The 24,872-nt window shown below is 40.2% G+C and overlaps 1 protein-coding gene across 2 annotated transcripts in view; it reads right to left on the minus strand.

Moving 5' to 3' along the window:
- Positions 1–5,683: 5,683 nt before the first annotated feature.
- LOC127646402 (KN motif and ankyrin repeat domain-containing protein 4-like) overlaps positions 5,684–24,872 on the minus strand; it is a 122,910-nt gene continuing 103,721 nt past the window's right edge. For both annotated transcript variants that reach the window (XM_052130014.1, XM_052130015.1), the window contains 6 exons: positions 22,692–22,925; positions 19,169–19,253; positions 16,872–17,091; positions 15,692–15,834; positions 14,392–14,592; positions 5,684–6,974 (listed from right to left, as the gene is read on the minus strand). In XM_052130014.1, coding sequence (XP_051985974.1) covers positions 6,861–6,974; positions 14,392–14,592; positions 15,692–15,834; positions 16,872–17,091; positions 19,169–19,253; positions 22,692–22,925 — 997 coding nt within the window. In that variant the 3' untranslated portion in view covers positions 5,684–6,860. The remainder of the gene's footprint in view (positions 6,975–14,391; positions 14,593–15,691; positions 15,835–16,871; positions 17,092–19,168; positions 19,254–22,691; positions 22,926–24,872) is intronic.

The following is a 24,872-nucleotide window of genomic DNA, read 5'->3' on the forward strand; positions in this document are numbered from 1 at the left end:
ACACAGATACACAAGTGTATATGAGAGTTTTATTTATTTACACATGTAAAGTGAGTGAGTGAGTTTATTCACACAGATACATGTGTATTTGATTTTATTTATTTACGCGTGCTTGAGTGTGTGTGTGTGTGTGTGTGTGTGTTTTATTTATTTACACACACACACACACAAATCTGAGAGATAACGCTTCATTCGAAACAATTAATCACGCTCTAGGGATCGGCGGATCGATCCTAAAGTATCCAAACATCTGATACTGATGCTGTATCAAACATATCGACCCTCTCACAAAAAATATAGATTCTAAAAAAAATTAAACTAGGGATATTATTATTTGGGTACAATTAACAAAGTGAAATAAAATGGATTAGGGCAAATACTTGCGCAGGATGGGAACTATTTGTTCTTCCGCTCATCAGAACATGCATATATGCTGAAAGACACAAGCAGACAAGCACTGGTGGCATTACAAGGCTCGAGGGATCAGTGCTTTGTAGAGGTTATGAGGGAAAAACAGAGAAACAGCTTCTGGAGTAAATTAATGCTAAAATAACAAAATTTCTAAAGGAGACATTGAGTTTAAAAATTTTTACATTTTATGCATTTGGCAGACGCTTTTATCCAAAGCGACTTACAGTGCACTTATTACAGGGACAATCCCCCCGGAGCAACCTGGAGTTAAGTGCCTTGCTCAAGGACACAATGGTGGTGGCTGTGGGGCTTGAACCAACGTCCTTCTGATTACCAGATTACCAGTTATGTGCTTAGACCACTAAAAATAGTTAACCATAAAAAACCATAAAACCATAAAAAAAATTTGGGCTGAAAACCATGGATTTACTACAGTGATATTGTAGTAACCATGGCTAATTGGTAACTATGGTTTAACTAAATACCATGTTAAACTATAGTTACTGTAATGAAACACATCGTGCGGAGCGCCGTCGTGGTAGGTCCTACCCAAGGGGGGAGGAGTTGCTACAAACACAGCAAGGAAGACGTGGTTTACCGGCAGGGAAACCATTTTGCGGAATATACATCACACACGGTTGCATAGGGGGACAACCAGCACATGTGGAGCACTTACCTCAGTATGGGGGCCTGGTTGACGCCCGTACTGGGGCGGCAGCGAGCCTCTCCGAAGACTCGATGGCCGCTAGGCTAGGGAGGAAGAACGTCCAGGGTTCACACTTCTTGCGAACGCAACTGGGGAAGAGCGCACGGAGGGGAAAGGTGCTATGCACAATCGATACACCCAGCCAACAGAACCAAACTTACCTGTTTGTGTCACCTGATAACACACGGGACTAAACTGGCTCAACCCTGAGATTAAAGAACCTTGCAAAGTTGTTAGGTGTTGCCCAGCCTGAGGCTCTACATATGTCTGCTAGAGAGGCGAAGGTCCTTCCTCAGGGGAATTCGCCAGGGGGGTGTCGTGAAGAGCATGAGGTCCGAGAACCAAATCCGGGAGGGCCAATAAGGGGCCACTAAGAGGATCTGCTCCCCTTCCTCCCTGACTTTGCACAACGTCTGTGCAAGTAGGCTCACTGGAGGAAATGCATACATGCGCAGCCACAGGAGCCAGCTGTGTGCCAAGGCATCTGTGCCGAGGGGAGCCTCGGTCAGAGAGTACCATAGTGGGCAATGGGAGGATTCTGGTGAAGCGAACAGGTCTACCTGTACTTAGCCGAATCGACTCTAGATCAGCTGGACTGCCTGAGGATGGAGCCTCCACGCTCCCCTGGGCATAACCTGCCATGACAGCGCGTCTGCTGTGCTGTGTAGGTGGCCTGGGATATGAGTGGCTCACAGCAACTTGAGCCGGTGCTGACTCCAAAGGAGGAGACGGCAGGCGAGTTGTGACATACGGCGAGCGCGTAGGCCGCCATGGTGGTTGATATACGCCACCGTTGCTGTGTTGTCCGTCCGGAGCAACACGTGCTTGCCCCGGATCAACGGCAATAGCCTCCTCAGGGCAAGTAGTACCGCCAGTAACTCGAGGCAGTTGATGTGCCAACGCAGTCGCGGGCCAGTCCAAGTGCCTGTTGCATACGGTGCCCCAGCCCCATTGGGAGGCATCTGTCGTAACACGACGTGCCTGGGGACCTGGCCTAGGGGAACTCCTGCCCGTAGGAATGCTAGGTCTGACCAGGGGACGGAACCTGCCACCTTTTTTGGGTACGATGAAGTAGGGGCTGTAAAACCCCTTCTTCACCTCGGCTGGAGGGACAGGCTCATTCGCGCCCTTCCGTAGAAGGGTGGCGATCTCCGCATGCAAGGTAGCAGCATTCTCGCCTCTCACCGTGGTGGAGCAGACGCCGTTGAACCTGGCGTGCGCCTGGCGAACTAAATCGCATAGCTGAGTCGGATGGTCCTGATCAACCAGCGTGACGGGTTAGGGAGCGCGAGCCACGCCCCCAAGCTCTGTGCGAGAGGGACCAAGGGGACTACAGAGTCAGACGTACCAGCGGGCGGGGCCTCACGACGGGGCGGAGCCTGGGGTGCTGAGTCTAGAGACATCGAAGCACTTACCTGGCTCCATGCGACCGCTCCCGGAACAGCCTGGGACGGGGGAGGAAGATTTTCGTCAAGGCTTCCCGAGTCCTCAGCGTCAGACATGAGGAACCCACTCTCCGATGCCGTGATTGATAGCTCATCATCGTCAGGCACCCCGAACGAGATCACGGGTATGCCGTGAAACAAACCCGCAACCTGCATCAGCATGATGGGGAGTGGGAGGTCCGTGGGGGAATATCCGGCGTAGAGGCTCCCACTGAGGTTCCCATATCGCCCCCAGTGCTAACCGACCCCGCCTCATACCCGGAGGTAGAAGGACCGAGTCGGGGAGCCGCTGAGGGTGGCTTGCGCTCTTACGAGGGGTGCCGCGACCGCAACGTAGCCATGGTCATGTCCTCGCAGTGTGAACATGAACATCCACGAACGCTGACTCCGCATACCCAGACACGAAAGGCAGCAATCATGGCCATCTGACGGGGAGAGACATTGACCACAACCAGGAAATAAACACACGAAAAGGCATCTTGAAAAAGACGCTTTCTGTTTACGCCACTCTTTTAGAGAAAATACCACTCTTTTTGTGTGTTTTTATATATATATATATATATATATATATATATATATATATATATATATATATATATGTATGTATATATAGACAGGTATATATAAATATATATATAAACTAAGTTATTCACTCCAGTGACTTTTTTCTGCTGCTGAAGTGTCCAGGGGTGTTTGCTCAGCACAATGTAGTATGCGAGGGGGAGGACCGCTGGAAAGCACCGTAAATCCAACAGCGAGTAGAGATGAATGGAGGCGGCAGATGAATTCAGCTCTGTGACTTGCTCGCTCCGAAGAAGATATCTGATGTGTGTTTGCAGCGTCACTCCTTTTATACCCGTATGTCCGGGGGAGTGGCATGCAAATTCCACACGGCAATTTCCATTGGCCTTTCCTCAAGATCAGAGATGTCTGGGCTCCGCAGGAGCGACCCCTAGTGTCAACTCATCGACACAACGTCGAGTGATTGACAGATAGGGAACTAAGTGGTATCGCCCTACCCTGGCTTCTCTCTTCCACCCACAGATCGCTTCAGCGGGAACAGTTTTCCACTCAGCTTCATTTGACGGTCGTAAGTTATTATTTATAAAATTATTATATATAGTATTTTTAAGTTAAAGTTCTACTTATTGTTGAGGTGTTATTAAAATGTTGGAACAATTATTGTGCACTGTTAGTTGTATTTAATTCAACAAAATTGATGGACATGAACGAACGAACGTATAACTTTTCTTGTAAAAGTCAGTATGGTGAGTTAATTTTATGATGTGGGTTATCTTTTATGACGTGGGTTATCTTCTTATTTGCTTTTTGTAAAGTTAGTAGATCTGTGTATAGTATAAATTAAAATGCCGTTCTCTTGGGGCCGAAAATAGATTTTAACCTATTTATTGTAATATTATAAGATTAAACTCGATAGAAACTATATATTGCATAAATTAGCTTTATATGCATATTGAGAGTTCTTTTAATTGTGACCTTAAAGGATTAGTTCACCCAAAAATTTAAATTTGCTGATAATTTACCCTCAGGCCATCAAATATGCATATGACTTAATTATGAGAAATTTATATTTTTAGTAAACTTAGCACCTCCATGAACTACAGTTAATGGCAATCAATTTGTTAATGTCTAAAAGACAGATATAGGTATGATAATAGTAGAAGATCTTCTCAGGCAAATCTCTGCATGCTTGTAAGAAACAAATCCATATGAACCCTTCTGTTCTCTTTCATTACAATTTACAATTTGGACCCCACACACTTATGCTACAGAACGATTGTATAAAAATTATGAATTTGTTATACAAAAAAAAATATATAAAAATGTTGTATTATTATTTACTTGTCTCTACATTTGTGCTGTGTTTTGGGGATATGTGGTACTTTTTATTATTTTTTGTGCCTTCTTTTTACCTCAAAATGACTAAACAATGCCATTAGTTTTCATGTCAAATATTTATTTTTTATGAAAAAATCTATACTTGTTTGCAACAATTAATTTTAAGTAAATGATTACTTGTTTTTTATTATTGTTATGTGCTTTTTAATGCATCTGTAATCTGAACCAGTGCCGGTCCTACCCCATTTGGCACCCTAGGTGAGACCTTAACCCCCCAGTCACGTGCTAAAAAATTATGTATTCATATTTAGACAAAAAAGTACAAATTAATTTATAATTAAATACATCACAAATGGGTATAAACTGAATCTAGCAAAACATTAATAAAAGCTCTTTTGGGGGGCCTGGGCTCACTTCATTCAGCTTTTTTTTTGTCTTCTGTCTTCTAAAGCATGTTTTACTGCATGACAAAGTGCTTCAAATGATTCAGCCCACACTTTGGACAAATTCATTGAGAAGAACAGACTCAAAACAGAGATTATTTCACACATCCATCAGGAATCGCTCCGATTCACCAGCCCTGTACTCGCAACTGGCCATGTTCACAATGGTATACTATCCATATTTCTCTCACTATTTTTGCCAAACACAGATTATGCTACAGAAACAGTAAGAGTAGTATGGTAGAAAGGCATTCAGTACACTGTCTATATGTTCTGTCGGTGGCGCCATAACATGTTATCTGAATGCACAGGGTGCATTTTGTTTGACACAGATTGGACACATGCTAATTGGCTTGGTAGATTGGCACCTGCCACACTCCCAATGCTATGCTGCCCTAGGCACATGCCTAATGGGTTGACCGGCCCTGGATTTGGGTAAATTGCTCATAAAGAAAAGGGTTAGTAAACTAGCAATAGTAGAACATATTAATCAATATTTAGCTGTCCTTTCATGATGCATAGTAGAAAAGAGGATTAACTTTCTATGAACGAAAGCTCTGTCAGCATAATTTCTAGTCTTTCATCAAGTTTTCTAATGAAAGCACAGTTTATCGTGGTGTTGTTAGTGTTGATGAGCAACCAACTAACCATATATAATGCACAGTTATGGTAGCAAAATACGGTTGACAGTCTTGATTTTAAAGGAAGAAGAAAAGGCTTCCCATATATTTTGTTGTTAAAGTCAAAGGCCATCAGTCCACACAGAAGAAACAAATACGAAATGCATGTTTTTATAAAATGTATATTTTATCCATGCATATACTTCTATATACTCAAAAATATAGAATTGGAAATAAGTCATTACATTTCTGGGTATTAGTTCACAGCACCTCCCACAAGATACTGTTGCACAGTATACATATATATTAATATTTTGTTCGGCTGACTTATTGATTTGTAATTAAACATTACATGGTGTACTTCATCACAATGTTCAACGCCTTAATATCAAGCAGGCACAATGTACAGAGAACGTGACAACAGTCTAGCCCATTATTATTTGCTGATTTAATTTATGTCTTGTAAAACTTATATTCAGTTTGCAAAATGGTTAGTTTGAATGTAGTAAGAGCTAATATTGCAGCCAGTTAGAGTATACTGTAAACTTTGACAAAGAATACATGATAATGGATAAAATAAATTATGTCAGTCATAAAGTTTCATTCTAAACTATTCAGTTGAAGGGAACAATGTTGTTATATTAACACATAATTCACAAGTTTCATTGACCAGCATTTAAGTGCTTCAAACATTTCCTAGAACATCATACTAAAGCTTTATAAATCACCTCTCAGGTTTTTTCTTATCAGTCCCTCACTCTCTGCTGAGATGTACAGATACTATGAAGGGGAGACATACTGGAAACATACTGTAACTATGCAAATATAAATCTAATTTCCCTGGAATGGTTCTGTACTGGGCCTGACCCAATGACCATCACATAGGACACATCAGGCTATACTGAGTCAGGCCTTACATTCATCCCAGGGGAAAATGTTACAGAATAGTGCAATCAAAAAAATAAATAAATATATTGTGCATCTGATAACTACTTTGATAACATTCATAGATTATTCTTCTTCGCAAAAATATAGTCACATTACCTGAAAATAGAAGGCCAAAACATGTAACAATGTACCATGACTGATCCACGCAAATGTAAAATCTTGAAAATAGCTACAGCAGCTGTGCTTCAGGACAAATGAGGACCTTATGTGAAGTTTAGGCAAGCCCCCCCTCCGTGGCCCTTTTTAAACCATGGCATCTTTGATTATCGTACAGAAGTGCTTTTCTGATTGGCCATTTGTCGCTAGGTAGAGATTCTGCTAATTTCTCAATATTGTTGACTGTTGAGCTGCCCAGCAGAGTCTGATTGAGGCAGTAGAAAGATAAATGTGGCAGAGCCAGTTGAGGATGAAGACAAGGCCTTTGGACTCAGAGTGGAGCTGTAGGATCTGTGACAGCGGTTGGATCAGCACGAACGTTCAGAAGGTGAACTATCTCAGAGTGGGAAAACTTCATGGCTACTGACAAAGCTGTATGTCCATCCTACAAGAGAGAGTAACAGGGGTAAGGACGTAAAATATATATATATATATATATATATATATATATACATGTGGATTTTAGAATAAAATGGCATTAAACATCTCACTTGATCAAATGTCGTTATGGGTCAGATTGAATTTGTGCGCCCAGTCCTCCACGGAAAACTGCACTCCGCAGAATTGTGACATCTGTCATTCATAGAAGTTCCACGCATTTCCCATTACTTAAATATTTTGGCTAAAAAACCTTTTTGAATGGATTCAAATTTTGTATTCTGGGAAATACATGAAAGATGTCATAAATAGAAACAGAAATTAATGATTTGTACCCTTTTTTTTTACCTGTAATCAATTGAAAACACTAGAAAATTCAAAAGAATTACTGTTTTAACCAATAAACTTTTTTATTTCATTAAGTCATTTTATGTTTAATGCCTTCAACACATTCAAAAAAAAAGAAAAGAATGGGGGACAGGAAATGAGCTTTGTAATTGTATACAGCTTTAAATACAACGGTAAGTTTTAATTTATTATTTAATAAACTAGTGAATGGTGAAAAACCCATTTAAGGCTTAAAAAAAAAAAAAAACATCAGGCGGAAGGGTTCTCGTTGCGGAACCGATCCGGTGTCTGATTTTGAATCCCTAGTGTTGTAACAATCTCCCCAGAGGTGGAGGTTACACTATTAGAAAGTTCAGACCTCTGACACAACAACAGTGTACAGACTGCAGCTGTAAAGGGTAAATAAACTGTGTATTGTTAATATGTACAAGTGAACAACAGCAAGGTTATATACACACTCCTAATAGAAATAACAAAACCCACCACCATATGAGTCTTTGTCTCTCACTAAGACACTATAAACGATTGTACGCTTCGGGAAACCATTTATAATATGTATTTCTGTCAATATGGAATTCTATATGGATCTCACCAGATAACTGGTCCTGGGAGCGATGGTCCAATGAGCTACTGGGAATAATCTGATCCTCAATGTGAATATATCCGACCGTGCAATGGTTTTAGCCAAGTTCAATGAAATCGATAATCCACATGGTAAATTATATAATCCATACAGGTCACGACAGACATAAATCCAAATGAGAGTTTGCTAGCAAAACTGAGAGTAAGAATGTTATCCTCCTTCTCGGTAGCCTGATTTCTATCTGGATGTAGCTGCTGCTACTTCCATTTAAACAGTCACCACTTCCTGGTGTTGTGAGGTTATGATGACATGGCCACATGTATGTCAAACAACATAGGACAACCATATACCACAGGATACCAAACAATTAAACGCAGGGGAAAGACAGCAACTGGGTGAGTGGAATACAACTACATAGTGCAAAACCACAACATACAATGTATTGCACATATGCTTATCACTGACGTAAAAGGCAATCATCACCTTCAGTGTCCGGTTGACAATCTCCATCAGATTGATCTGTGGAATGGTAGCTTGTCGTCAATTTCTGTGTGATGCTCCAATTCTTGCAGGTGCCCTTCAGGATGTCAGATGTGAATTGGGGTCCCTGATCAGAAATCAGGTATTTGGGGACCTCCCAACAGATAAAGATTTCCTCCAGTAGGATCTTCACAATCTTGGGTGTCCTGCTGTCTCTCATAGGGAATAGCTCCAACCACTTGGTGTAAGAGTCGACTATGACAAGTAGATACGAGTTGAAATTACGGCTGGAAGGGAATGGTCCCATCAGTTCGATCCCCAGGGTGTGCCCAGGCTCTTCAGTTGACTGCATCAAACCAGCAGGCTCAGTGTTCTCTGCCTGATTCTGCTGACAGGTGGTACAATGCTTCACACACTCCCAAATGTATTTCTTCACGGAAATCCACCAAGATACATCCAATATATTTATTGGTATTTGGAGGTGCTTTAGCCTTCCTAGGTTTCCTCCTAATGGATTATTTTGGAAGTAGTGAAGGGAGTCTGGTAACAATGTCTGTGGCACCACCAGCTGGAACTTCTCATTTTTGTAACGGAGCTCCAGTCTTCTATATAACACATCCTGGTGACATTCCAAAGTGATCCTAGGTATTATGGAATTACGGTCCTGATTCTTGGTGGATAGATGCTTCAGCTCTTGTGCTTGGGATAGAGTAATTTTGGCCAAGGTGTGAGGTAGGTTGGTCTGATGTCTATGCACAATCACTAGACATGCTGCAGTGTAAGGCTGGAGGGGTGAATGGCCCATGACAGTGTGTCAGGGCCCTGGTTGAGACATACTTTTCAATATCTCACCTTGAAGTTAAACTGTTGAAGTCTGAGTGTCCATCTTGTTAACCTGGACGATGTCTTTGGACAGTTAAATGTCAAGGATAATGTAGCATGATATGTGTTGACCTCAAAATCCACTCCTTCAAGGAAGTGCCTCCATTTCTCTACAGCCCAGACCACTGCCAAATACTCCTTTTCTGATGTGGAGTAGTTTAGCTCTGTCCTTTTTCATCACTCTAGATGCATAGTTTATGACTCTCTCTCCTTCATCCGTCTGTTGGGTCAATATGGCCCCAGTCCCAGGTGACTGGCATCAGTGTGGACCTGAAAGGGCAGAGAGAGGTTTGGGTGTGAGAGTACAGGTAGTGAGGTTGGCTTGGTCAAGTCTTTGGAAGATGGTCCTGAGGTTCTTGGAGTGCTGCTCTGGGGTCTTTGAATAGACAATGATGTCATCTGTATAGACGAAGCAGATCCTTCATCTTTGTCCAGCCAACACCCTCTAAATTAGTCACTGTAAAGTGGCAGCATAGTTCCGAAGATCAAAAGGCATGTGAATGAATTGAAAGAGGTCCTGGGTGGTAATGAATGCAGTCTTCTGCTTACTTTCTTCCTCTTACCTGCCAGTAACCCAACTAAAGATCCAAAGTAGAGAACCACATGGCGCCTTCTAGGGATTCCAATATCTTATGGATTATCGGTATTGGGAAGGCATCTGGTACATTCTTGGCACTGACTCTCTGGTAGTCTATGCAGAAACGGTAGGAGCCATCAGGTTTTGGCCCTTAAACTACCGGAGAAGACCAGAGTGAGATGGAGGGCTCAATTATGTCGTTCCTTAGCATCCTGTCCACTTGTGCTTCTACGATTTTTTCCTTGAGCGGTGAAACTCTGTATGCTCATCTCTTCACTAGTATGTCATAAAACAATAGTGTTTGACGACCGACGCTTTTCCTAAAATGTCTGAAGAGACCAACAGCCACCTAAGCCTACGTCTCTGTAGTTGCTCTTCAATGTCCATGTCCCAGGTCATAGGAGGAGATTCAAGGTCTTCATCAGAATGGGGAAGACCTGTTCAGGTGGAAGAGCCCAGTACAATGTAACCATGGCTTGCAGATGGTGATGGGTGGCTTTCTGTGATGGTGTTGTGTCTGGATGATGGGGTGTGAAAGAATGGAAGTCGTAGCCGTGCATCCACTCCATATCTGTTTTAGCCACATCCAAGGCAACCGCCGTCATTTTCAGAAAGTCCAGTCTGAGGATTAAGGGGAACAGCATGTTTTTATCTTCCATCACATGGGTGTTGATATTCCAAACTTGTCCATGCCAGTCATAGAGGAACAGTTGTTGTGCTAGGGAGTGATGTATTTGCCCATCCGCAAGGATGAAACTCAGCAGCTTGAAGGTGCTTACATCTGTCTTGTCATCTCTAAGCTGGTGCCAAAGGCTTTCTCTCATTAGAAAGTAAGTACTTCCAGTGTCGAGGATAGCCTTCACTTCAAGTGGGGGGAGAAACATGTAGTCTGTTCATAGCAGGTGTACTAGTATGTTTTACCTTTTAAATCTGGCTGTCCCATTTAGCATCTATCCTAAGAAAGCAGTTTACAACCTCTCTCTCCAGTATCTCCAAAGAGTGTTGCAGTAAATCTCACAGCCCAGCTAAATCAGCCTCAACAGCCTCTCTTAGGGTTGTTTCCCTATTAATAAGGCTACTGTTTCAGTAAAAACAAGCAACTGTCGCATCCAATGTCTTAACCTACTTAGTTAGGGCCGATAACTCACTTTTCAGCTGCACATTATCTATTTGTAATATGGAAATATTTAACACATATTTAACATATTTAAAATGAACTCACATTTAAAACACATATACAATATAAAACATAAACCAAATAATAATTACAATGCATCTAGACACAGTTATAGGCAATAGAGAAAATATGTGTCTTCAACTTGAGTTTTAAAAGACTCAATTGTACCACAGGATCTAATGTGGAGAGGCAAACTATTCCAAAGCCGAGGGCCACAACAGAGAAGGCACAATCCCCTTTAGATTTTAAACGGGACTTGGTGGCACTCAGAAGCAGACTCTGTGAAGACCTTAATGGTCTAGTGGTTTTATATTGATGTAAAAGATCCAAAATGTAATCAGGTGCAAGCCCATGTAGATACTTAAAAACAGTTAAAAGTACCTTAAATTGAACTATATATTTAACTGGAAGCCAGTGTAGAGAGGCCATCACAAGAGAAATACTAGTGTACTTCCTGGTGCTAGTCAGGAGCCTAGCTGCTGTATTTTGCACTAACTGTAAACGTGATAATGAAGTGTTTGAAAGCCCCAAATACCATGAATTACAATAATCCAGTCTGGATGAAATAAAAGCATGAAAAACGGTCTCCAGATCTTTGAATGACAGAAACGTTTTTATTTTAGCGATGACCCTAAATTGGAAAAAGCCACCTTTTACCACCAAATTAATTTTTCAGAGATTCTTCACCTTTTTAGTCGCCAGTCCCAAGCCACTTCACCCCAAGACCCTCCTCCTGATGTTTCACCAAGATATATGCCTTTCCCATCAGATCCCAGACTACCAGCACCTGAACGATTCGATGGCAGCCCCGAGAGGTGTAGAGATGAAACATCACCCAGTGTACAGTTTTGAGCCTTCGTACCGTGTTCCTCCTGTGACCAGTTCTCAAGTTAAGTCTCATCCTTGATGTACCTTTTGACCCTTGTGTCCCTTTTGTTTCTCAGTTTTGTGGAAGCTCGGCTCTCCCAGTTTATTTGTACTTTTGACCCTTGTGTCTCTTTTGTTTCTCAGTTTTGTGGAAGCTCGGCTCTCCCAGTTTATTTGTACTTTTTGACCCTTGTGTCTCTTTTGTTTCTCAGTTTTGTGGAAGCTCGGCTTTCCTGTTTATTTTGTACTTTACCTTTTTCTACGATTAAAAAATTATATATAGCTCAGTGGCTCACCTTACACTTGAGCACTACAGATCCGGGTTTGATCCCCGACTACAGCAGCCCCGTTACACCACCACTATGTAACCCCAGAGGCGGTTAGAAAGTTCGGACCTCTGACACCACAAACACAATTTATATATATAATTTGTATTATATAAGTATTAGACCGCAGATGTAAAGCATAAATAAACTGTGTATTATTAATATGTACAAGAGAACAACAGCAAGGCCATATACACACTCCAAATAGAAATATCAAAACCCACCACTATATCTTGAGAGTCTTTGTCTCTCACTAAGACACTATAAACGATTGCACACTTCGGGAGTCCATTTATAATATGTATGTAGATTTCCATCTATATGGGATCGATCTCGCCAGTAAGCTGGTACTGGGAGCGATGTCCAAATAATCCAATCATCAATGTGAATATATTTGACCATGCAATGGTCTTCACCAAGTTCAACGAAATCGACAATCCACAGGTTAAATGATATTATCCATACAGGTCATGACAGGCATAAATCAAAATTAGATCTTGCTAGTTATGCTGTGCGTAACAACATTATCCTCCTTCTTGATAACCTGATTTCTCTCTGGAAGTAGCTGCTGTTACTTACTTTTAAACTGTCTGTGAATATGTGCCACATCACCACTTCTTGGTGTCGCGGGGTGATGATAGGTAAGGCAAACAACATAGGACAAACATATACCACATGATACCAAACACTTAAACACAAGGAGAAGACAGCAACTGGGTGAGTGGATTACAACTACATGGTGCAAAACCACAACATACAACGTATTGTACCCAGATCAATATGAAGTGTTTATGTTTAGGGGTAGGAATAGGGGTGGCCTTTAGGTATAGGGGACAATGAGTCCCTACTATGGTTAGGGGTGGGCTTTAGGGATGGGACCAGTCACGTAGCGAGGAGTATGAATCTGGCGGGGAGTCAGATTTCACCACAACACCGGTCCGTGCTCAAAACTGCTCAGTAAAAAAAAGCTCTTTTAGTTGCATCACTATCATGTGCACCCATCATGTGCTGACTGACCAATCAGAATTAACCTTACGTTTCACACTCTTAAGTTTCACACACTTTTCAGTAGCAACTATATGAAAAAAGTGAAAAAGAGAAATGAGACCATACCAATATGATTTTCTTTCTAACATGGAACACAAAAGGAGGAGATGTAAGGCAGAATGTTAGCCCCAGTCAGCATTCACTTTCTTTTTCACTTTTCTTTTTTTTCTGGGCTGCCAGTACCTAAGGGCATTTTCAGACCTGCAAACCATTTACTTTGTTCTGAAATGTGGACTAAATTGTTACAATGTTGCATTTTATTCTTGGTTCGGTTCGCTTTCACAAGGCAACATTTCAAAACGGCCAAAACTATGTCAATAAAAGTCACATGTGAGCAAGCTGTCCCCTTATTTGTCACTATGTTTGTTCGCTGTTCAAGGATTAAGCTCATCCGGTATTGATATACCGGTTAAAATTCTATGCCTGTAAAATCTGTGGCAACCATTACACATTTTTTTGAATTTTCGAGTGTCGCCAGTCATGGTTATTTTTATCCATCATTAGTTGCTTTTGCATTATTTCTCCATTAAAATGTTCCTGTTCTCACAGATCTCTCTCTCTCCCTCTCTCGCATGCACATGCACACACACACAAATAGCAGAGGAAAGCTGCATAAAATGTTTTTTTTATTTGTCAAAAATTAGCTACTGGCATCCTACCTGTGTTCTGCCGCTATCCAAAAGAGAGAAACAATCCTAGTAAAATTAGCTCATTATAAAACAGCTCCTATTTTAAACATGCAATTATATCTAATATAGTTGCCAAAAGGCTATATCCACATTTTGATGATGAATTACATAGGAGTACTGTCTTCTCCAAAGATCCCTCTAGTTATGTTCATAGTTTTATAGGGATATTTTATAGGGATATTGCTTGGTTTGGTGGTCCGTTGGGTCATTCTCACCACAAGCGAACTGCTCCAGAGTTCATTTGCAATCGGTCCGAGACCACCTCATTCAGGCAGTCTCAAAACAAATGTTTTGGTGCGGATCCAAGTGTGATTGCTGTGTTCATTTATGCCTAAATGAGAACACAACTCCTTTTGTGTTCTACAGAAGTCATACAGATTTGGAACGAGAGCAGTGTGAGTAATTAATGACAGAATTTTTATAGGTTTAAGATTGATGTGTCTTTTACCTTATCTGTGAGTGATGTGTCACAGTCTTGTCTCTCCAGCAGCATTTTGGCTATTTCAGTATGGCCGTGCTCACAGGCACACATCAAGGCAGTGGATCCATCCTGGTCTTGTATATTCACATCAGCCCAGCATTCCAGAAGAACCTGAACCATCACTGTCCGGCCATGACTAACTGCAAGCATCAGTGCTGTTTGCCCTGACTGGTGGAGAGAAATAAATGAAAATCAAAATCTCATTCAACCACTCTTTGAATTTTTTACAAAACAAATCCCTTACACCATTAACAGAACAATTTAAATATAAAATAATAACTCATTGCTGCACACAAGCCCATTTAGTCCCTTTAGAAGGCATTCAGTAGTAGTGAATCAGTACCCACTGATTGTTTCTAGTTGTGCTGTGTTGCAAATAATTGTATTTTTCAATTCTTGAAGAAAAAAAAAAGGATTTTCTAAAATGACATTGTAAAATGAAAAAGCTTTGACATTTAGCTATGTTTTGCATGGTGGGGGAGAGAAGGAAACCAGGACCTATAAAATGTATTTTGCTGTCCAGTAAGACAATTTGAATTCTAATATCATAAACAATATATAAATGTAAAAAAAGGTTGCTGCACTGCTCAGCACACACCTGCTAGAGGGTGCCACTGGATCATTGCATTGCTGACTGAAGTGCTGAATGCAGATTTTTTTTTAAACAAAGCCTTTTAAGGTTTTGTCATTGCAAAAGTCCATATCTCAATTTTTTCTTAATTCAATCAATTGTGCAGCCTTAATGTATGTTTAAGTGGTCAGCGTCTGCAAGTTTCATAGCATTTTGGATGGTTTTCTAGTGCCAGTTTGTCCACATTAGTGTGAAAATGAAAAAGAATAAATATGAAATATTACATGTTCTTTGGAGTGTCAACCCTTCTACATTCTGTGGCTACTATTATTATTTCAGGATTGTACAATTACAGAAAGGTAATTGTGGTAAAGGTGTTCAGTGGGGTTCAGATCAGTCAAGGGGCCAGTCAAGTTCTTCCTCACCAGACACTTGGTACACCATTTTACTGGTGATATCCTATGACAGCTCCACGTTGATAGCCACTGAGCTCAATGGTATGCCCCATTCTAATAAAAAAATTCTTAGCTGAAATATCTAAACCATTTGTTTAAAAGGGCTCTCCAAACGTTTAGATATGTAATACAGTATTTAGTTTTGAGACTGTTTACAATAATATTCTGTCTGCTGAGTAAATGCATAACATTGTAACTTGTTCTAGCAGTACAGGATGTTATGCTGTCTTGCTGTGTGTACCTGGCTGGCTCGTGCATTGATATTGCCCATTCTCAGTAGCTGCTGAGCCACTTCCATGTCCTCTGAGCTCTCTGCCGCAGTAAGAGCTGCCAACATTATAGCAGTGTAGCCCGCCTTGTTCTGGTGATCCACCTCACACAGCCCTGAATAATATAATTAAAGAGAATTTTGAAATATTCAAGGGTTTGAAGAAAGAAAGGGAAAGATCTAAAGACCATCAGCTTCCATGATAAACAATAGACATATTAATGAGATACAAAAAAGGTATTGTCCATGTATGATAAGAGTGGAAATTGCAGCTGAAAATGTAAATCAAAGCAACATTAATTTAAACAAGAACTTTAAATCCAAAATATCAACCAGGACAATAAAATTAATTGCCAGATATAGTCTATTTTGAGATTACTGGCATGGGCTGATAATCATGTCTGTTTGGCCGAAGAGTTAGTTTCCCCTTTAATCAGTTCAAAACGAATTACAACCTTTTCAATGGATTACAGCATATTTTCTTTAATACATTTTAAGTACATATTATCTAGTGTTCATTTAATTTCACCAATCTTGTGGACATCTTATTTGCTTTCACTACATTTTATTAAATATATAAAAAAATAGTTTCAGTCTTTATATCCAATTTCTCTGGAATACTTGATTCTAATTGGTCCACTTTGATTCTGATTGGTTATACCATTTTGATTGGTCAAATATGTTTTGTATAATGACTGCTATAGAGTATATTTGACCGTTGCACATAGAAACCGGTCTCCTACAATGTGCTAGTTTAATCTCGTAGCACTCCACAGCCTCTTCCTTAGCACATAAGATAACTCAAATCAATATTTCATGTCCATTTATTTATTTGGTAAGTAGCCATGTAATCAGTGGGATTTTGTGAATTTACTTTCACAAAATAAACCCCTTCAGGATGATACAAGATCTCTCCACTTTGCATGGGGGTCGTGATCACCCAATTGAGGTTTATTGTGCGATAATTACAGACTGACTGTACATTATCCCTTATCATCCATCAGCCAAATTGCTTTCTAGATATTGACATTGTTGTTTAAAACCCCACATTGGACAACCACTATTTTCAAAAACAACTTTAAACTGTTGATAACAAATCCTTATATTTCTCAATTTTCATCTTGCATGAGGTATGTACATGAATGTCTCTTACCTGTGTCTAATAGCAGCTTGACCACAGAGAAGTTGGAATGGGACACACTGTAGTGCAGTGCCATGTTGCCATTACCATCAGCCAGGTTCACTATGTAGCGCAGAAGAGTGGGTGTGTGGAAGCCAACTTCTCTCAGGTACAGAGTGACTGTATCAGTCTCTGAGTCCTTCTGACTGGACACACGGAACCACTCCTGATAGAGCACCATTAGAACTTGCCTCTGAGATTCACACAGAGAGTAAGTGCACTTTAAAACATGACAGGTCAACTTGTGTTATAATTTAATAAGTTAAATTATAATAAGTTTTCACATCTACAGGTGAAACTCGAAAAATTAGAATATCGTGCAAAAGTTCATTAATTTCAGTAATTCAACTTAAAAGGTGAAACTAATATATTATATAGACTCATTACAAGCAAAGTAAGATATTTCAAGCCTTTATTTGATATAATTTTGATGATTATGGCTTACAGCTTATGAAAACCCCAAATTCAGAATCTCAGAAAATTTGAATATTACATGAAATCAATAAAAAAAAAGGATTTTAAATACAGAAATGTCGGCCCTCTGAAAAGTCTAATCATGCATATGTACTCAGTACTTTGTTTGGGCCCCTTTTGCATTAATTACTGCCTCAATGCGCGTGGCATGGATGCTATCAGCCTGTGGCACTGCTGAGGTGTTATGGAAGACCAAGATGCTTCAATAGCGGCCTTCAGCTCTTCTGCATTGTTTGGTCTCATGTCTCTCATCTTTCTCTTGGCAATGCCCCATAGATTCTCTATGGAGTTCAGGTCAGGCGAGTTTGCTGGCCAATCAAGCACAGTAATACCATGGTCACTGAACCAGGTTTTGGTACTTTTGGCAGTGTGGGCAGGTGCCAAGTCCTGCTGGAAAATGAAGTCAGCATCTCCATAAAGCTTGTCTGCTGAAGGAAGCATGAAGTGCTCTAAAATGTCCCGGTAGACGGCTGCGTTGACTCTGGACTTAATAAAGCACAGTGGACCAACACCAGCCGATGACATGGCTCCCCAAACCAACACAGACTGTGGAAACTTCACACTGGACTTCAAGCATCTTGGATTGTGTGCCTCTCCATTCTTCCTCCAGACTCTGGGACCTTGGTTTCCAAATGAGATGCAAAATTTGCTCTCATCAGAAAAGAGGACTTTGGACCACTGAGCAACAGACCAGTTCTTTTTTTCTTTAGCGTTTGACATTTGAAGCCCATGTCCAGGACCCGTCTGTGTGTGGTGGCTCTTGATGCAGTAACTCCAGCCTCAGTCCACTCCTTGTGAAACTCCCCCACACATTTGAATGGCCTTTTCCTGACAATCCTCTCCAGGCTACGGTCATCCCTGCTGCTTGTGCACCTTTTCCTTCCACACTTTTCCCTTCCACTTAACTTTCTATTAATGTGCTTTGATACAGCACTTTGAGAACATCCAACTTCTTTTGCAATTACCTTTTGAGGCTTTCCCTCCTTGTGGAGGGTGTCAATGATGGTTTTCTGCACAACTGTCAGGTCAGCAGTCTTCCCCATGATTGTGAATTCAACTGAACCAGACTGAGAGACCATTTAAAGGCTCAGGAACCCTTTGCAGGTGTTTAGCTGATTAGAGTGTGACACTTTGAGCCTACAATACTGAACCTTTTCACAATATTCAAATTTTCTGAGATTCTGAATTTGGGGTTTTCATAAGCTGTAAGCCATAATCATCAAAATTATATCAAATAAAGGCTTGAAATTTCTTACTTTGCTTGTAATGAGTCTATATAATATATTAGTTACACTTTTAAGTTGAATTACTGAAATTAATGAACTTTTGAACGATATTCTAATTTTTCGAGTTTCACCTGTATATTGGTAGGGAAGTGCCTTCATTTTCATGTTATATCTAAAAGAGTGCAAAATACCTTTTCTAGACAACATGGAATATTTCACAAACTGTAGATATATGGAGTTAACTCCTTGATTGTAAATACTTTTGGTGTTAGGATGGTTTAGGATGTGTTTAGGGACAATTATTGGCTTACAGGCAGAGCTCAGTTAGGCAGAATGGTAGCTTCAATCAACATTCACTTTTATTGCTATTTTTTTTTTTTTTATCCATGTGTAACCAGTCACATCTGCTACACATACAATAAAAGTGAATGGTGAGTGAGGCTAACATTCTGTCTAACATCTGCTTTGGGTGAAGTTGCATGTAGACACCTGTTGGTATATTATACTGACAGGTTTCACATACCCTGTAACAAAGGTAATTAAAGTTACAAATTAATTATATCTGCTTACCATCTCTTTATTTGGGGTAGCAACTTCAGCCATGCGATCCTTCAGGAAATGACAAGCAGCCATGAAGTTCTTATCAACTAACTCACTGCAACAACACAGTCAATAACACATATTTTACTGCAATTCAATTCACAGTAGTACCTTAAAATGCATATTTCCATGTCACTGTCTTTTTTTTTTTTTTTTTTTTGCATGTATCTGTTTGAAGAGAGAGCCTATGAGAAGCTACTACCTAAAATGTTTACTGTAGGGTTATTGTCAAATACAGATTGACTGCAGACCTGGGCTGATCTGTATTTGACCAAATGAAATACAATGTTTGAGAATCTTACTAACGTTATTTGAGGCCTCCTTTTGGAATGCCCTCTCAAGCTACCAATATTTGAATGGCACAAGCATCTTCATGACAACTTTTGGCTCTGGCATGCAGTTTCTGCTAAAGGTCTGTTCCTTGAAGAGTATTATGAGCTTTGTTACACTGTGTTGTTTAACATGATAACATAATTCAGGTGAATATGTATGTATAAAATCTATCACCCCACTCCAAATACCTCAAATAAAATCCTGGTATTTTGATAACCATAAAAGACCAGCACTCTCCTTTTCCCTTTTGGCCACATAGCTTTAAATGGTTCTGCCTATTCTTGTAGAACGCTCCTTTAAATGGACTGGTCACTGGGCATATTAAACCTATCACTCAGCGCTTATTTCATAGTGCCTTCCTGCCAGATGATGGGCAGAACAAAAAGCAGGATTGTGTTCGATTTATAACAGAGGCTCCTGCCCATGCGAATCATGCATGCAGTGTCATTGTGCATTTTAATGTGTTAAGCCAGCTCATATTATAAGCGAATTATCTTTTCACACCAGATAGGAAAAGCAAAAGGGGCAACCACAAAATAAAAGTCCTGTGGATCGCTTTTCTCTGTATTCTCGCTGTTGGGCCTGCAGTCGTTTCCTTTCGGGTGGTCCATTCTATTTCCTGCAGGCAAGCTCCAGTTTAGTATTTTTATGCATTTCATATCCATTTAGATAGAGTGTGCTTGCTCAAAAACAAATGTAAAGTTAATTACATAATCATTATGCTTCCATCTAGTTAGGGCTGGGCGATAAAACGATATCAATATTTATTGCGATAAAAAAAACTCCATGATATCGACGATAAGCTTTTGAGTAATTTTCTATATTTAGCCTGTGTTCTACATCTAGACATGCGTGTTGCTAAAAATGCTAGCAGTTTGGCTTTCTTATTGTATGTTTCCACTGGCGCGTGCTGAGCGAATGTGAGTGATCACTTTAAATTCCTTTCTATGGAAGCCGATCGTCAAGCTCACGAGGTGGATTGTAAAATTGACAGCAGCGCAGGGCAAGTGGTTCCCTAGCGTTGGGAGTGGCTTTGTGCGAATTTCTTCTGCTTCAGTGGAAATGCAGCATCAGGCTGTATGAAGTTGCTATTGCTCCCACTACACAGGTCACCGCGATTCTGACCAGACCCCAGATTGATTCCATCTTGACTGCAAGACATCATGATGACGGTTACGCCCTCTCCTCGTCTCTAGTGAGCAGCGTGACAAAACAACAGTGCCGGTTACATCATATCTGATCTTTCTGCAGTGTATTCTTGAATATTTTTCTCTACCACTGAAACACGCTTCACTGATGCCCTGTCCCGGTCTGCACCAGCTTCCTCTTTAGTGAATAAACATGAGGTGCGTGTTTCCAGAGCGTCTTTAGACCATAACGTTTTTTCTTTCTAAATTTAGTTTTATTAATCAGCATGTTCCAAGCCTTTACTAATAAACAAATAGATTTCTGTTCTAATTTTGTGAAATTATTCAGATTTCATCATCTCTGACAAGGATGAAAGACAAAACAATTACTAGTTTGTAGCCTAGTCTTTCTCACTTTAATGAAAATAGAAAAATGGTCCATTCAGACTTTTACATTTTCAAAAGTTTCTCTCTGGAGATACCCCTGAACCCCCATACAGTATCATTCCTCAGTCACAAGGGCTTCTACGCCCCCATACTTGGATATCTGTATGTAAAGAAATATGAAAATAATTTAAATGTAGAAAAAAAAATATATATATGTATATATATTTATACCTTCATTATGATTCAAAATGAACAGATCATCTTTCATATCCAACTGCACTCAATTGATAAACTCTATTATCTATTATATTTTCATAAAAGATCCCTCAGACACCACTGCATTGGCTGTGTCTGGGCCCCAACGCAGTTTTGAAAAGAATATTTAGACTGTTTAGGATTTAGTTTTCTCTTCTTTTTTTGGAAATTAAAAAAAATGTGCAATGTGCAAATGTGATTGAATATCATGATAAATATCGGTATCGAATGATATGAAAAGAATATTGTGATAATACGTCTTAGTCTGTGTCTGAACCTGGTCCACTATATTCACCTAAAGCTGCAATATTTTAATAGGGTGTCAGACATGTGCACAAGGGTAAGCAATATAAATTAACATTGACTTTATTTGTCCTTCCAGGCAGGACAAAAACATATTTCGCCTTGCCTAAATGGGCGGTCAAACTACACTTTGCTCTATAGTCACTCCCATTCAAAAGCATCATAAGCAGTATTTCTGAATAATTATAAATTGTTTTTACAAATAAAAATTATATATGATTAAAATTGCATGAGAATTTTACTGTTAAAAAAACACGGATTTGTGAGAGTTTAGCCGAACTTAATGTTTGAGAATAAACACATTGGTAATGACATACTACCATACTTCTCTTTTAAACTAATATGGCAGAACTAGTAAGAGTAGTATGGGTAGTATGCCATTCCGAAAACATCCTCTGAAGTGCACATCATCATTGTCATCGCAGACTCTGGCCAATTACGAATAAGGTGGTATCATCAGAGCTTGTGCAGCCACTTTGAAGCAACTGCACCAGCTGATCTAGCCTGCTGGTTTATCCCAGAGCATACGTCATGGTATTGTGTTGGTGGCGATGACTTAAGTCGGACTAAATTTCTAATCGACAAATACTGCTTCAATTTAGGTGCCCATCGGTCTGCAAAGCGCTGCATAAGGTCAAACAACCCCTACTGACTGAAAGTCCAATGTCCAATAGGTAATCAAATGCAGATCCAGTGCAAATAGTGCTCATGAGGTCCCCATACGACTCCCAGAGGAGTTTCTAGTCGGGACCAAAAATTATGCATTTAGAGCCTCTTGTCCAATTAGCATTTATCTTGTTTTACTTGATTCGCAAAAAATGGATTGCGTTACTTCAATGAACAGCGCATAATAATGTGTGATATTTTACAGTTTTATTTGCTAAAATATTGAAATACATAAAAAGTAATATGCATTTTAAATAGATTATCTGTACATACATTAAACTTGTCACTGAAACATTAAGCTGTGCTTCTTGAATAGTCTTAAAGCAATCACTAGGCTAGCTATGCCTCTGTTGAAGGCTAATAGCCAACAAGAATGTAAAGGCACTCCAGTCCTCTCTTTTTATAATGGCCCTCTATCTCACCTGACAGGCTGCTCCTCCTGGGGACTCATGGCGACCTGACCGGCATCAGGTTCCCCAGAGCCCTCTGCCAACTCTGCCTGAGCTGTGTCACCTTCCTCCCCAGTAACAGCAGCCTCTTCCTGGGTCACTGCATTCTCCTCTCCCTGCTCCACCTCAGGTTCTGAGCTATCCACCTCCTCCCCCTTGTCTTGATCCTCCTCCCCACTGGAGTCCTCACTGGAGGTGGTCTCATAGCTGGAAATACAGACAACTTGATTCCAGGGGGTTCTTTTCATTTAGCCCTTTATTGGGCAAACCATCAATGATACAGATTTCCTTAAAATAGTTAGTTCACCCAAAAATGAAAATTCCCTACTGGCCCTCATGGTGTTCCATACCTGTTTTACTTTTACCCTTCCATAGAATGCAAGAGGAAATATTTTAAAGAATGTTGATGTTGCACTTTTCCGTAGAAGTGAATGGTGACTGAAACATTCTGCCAAACATCTCCATTTTTGTTCAACAGAAGAATGTCATACGAGTTTGAAACAACATTAGGGTGAGTAAATGATGACAGAATTTAAATTTTTGGGTGAACCATCTCTTCAAATAAGTTAAACCTGAGATTAATTACCACAAATACCAACAGACTTGTATGTGCGTCAAAACATAGAGTGCAAAATTATTGAATTTTATGTGTAAAAGGTTTAGCTTAAAGAGAAAAGGGCTTTGAAATGTAGAGCTGATTAAGCATTTATAGGTTTAGTGAATGTTTTATGTGTTTTCAACACAGTCGGTTCTTTACCGCTAATGGCAAACGAATGTATTTAATTTGTCGTGAATGGACATGTAAAATGCAAGAATGTTTATTCAAGCTGTTCAAATGAGAGGGACCTCTTTGGGGTCTCAGATGCGTTCTTGTTTGGTGAGTCGTTCTGAAGAATGCTGCTCCTTCATGGATATTTTTTTAGATAGACAGGAGGAATAGCATTCCCTCAATTCCTTAAGGGCATGGGTGAATGGAGGCCTATAGCTGCGGGTCAGGTGACTACACATATATTAGGGTTTTGAGTATGAGGGCCTCTTTTGAGTACTTCATATCACATTAGAGACAAGGGACCCATGCATAGGTTATTTATCATAGAATCTTTGTTATTAAAAAGACCACAATGGCTTAATAGGATTGCTATGCGTCTACCATCTGAGTAACAATGATTTACTAATGTGTTTAATATAATGGCTGTGAATCACATAATATAGCATATATTTCATAACCAAATTAGATTAGATTCAACTTTATTGTCATTGTGCAGAGTACAATTACAAAGACAACAAAATGCAGTTTGCATCCAACCAGAAGTGCAAAAAAAGCAGAAAAGTGCAATGTGATAATCAAGTATAGACAGGTGGTGCATAGGCAGGTACAGAAATATATTGCAGTGTTATAGTGCAGAATAAATAAGGCTATGTAATATGAGCAGTGTATGAACAACATGTACAGATATTTTCAATGTAGTAGCAGTGACATTTGAAACAGTAGTAGAATAATATAGATATGCAGTGTATTAGCAGAATATTTAGTAAGAAAACAGTAAATATGGATAATCTGTATGAACCATATAGATAGATATGTACAGTATGTACAGCTATGTGCAGTGTGGTAACATTATAAGAGCAGTAAGAATAAGTCTAAGTGTATGTACAGGATGAAGAGTAGTAGAATATGGCTATGTATAGGTGTAATTACAGTATGTACATTTAAATAAATAATAGAACAGAATGGGTGGGGTAGCGTAGTGTCCTTGGGGGGGGATGCAGAGCTAGAGTTCAGTAGGGTGACAGCTGCAGGAAAGACTCTGAACCTGCTGGTACGGGTGCAGAGAGACCTGAAACGCCTCCCGGAGGGGAGTGGGGTGAACAGTCTGTGGTCGGGGTGGGGACAGTCTTTGATGATGCTGCGTGCCTTACGCAAGCATCGCTTACCCTGGATGGCCTCGATGGAGGGGAGCGAGGAACCGGTGATGCGTTGGGCAGTTTTCACCACCCTCTGCAGTGCTTTCCGGTCATGGGCAGAGCAGTTGCTCTACCAAACTGTGACACAGTTGGTGAGGATGCTTTCGATTGGTGCAGCGGTAGAAGTTCACCAGGATCTGAGGAGACAGGTGGACCTTCTTGAGTCTCCTCAGAAAGAAGAGACGCTGG

The sequence above is a fragment of the Xyrauchen texanus genome, chromosome 7, assembly GCF_025860055.1.
Source record: "Xyrauchen texanus isolate HMW12.3.18 chromosome 7, RBS_HiC_50CHRs, whole genome shotgun sequence".
Taxonomy (NCBI): domain Eukaryota; kingdom Metazoa; phylum Chordata; class Actinopteri; order Cypriniformes; family Catostomidae; genus Xyrauchen; species Xyrauchen texanus.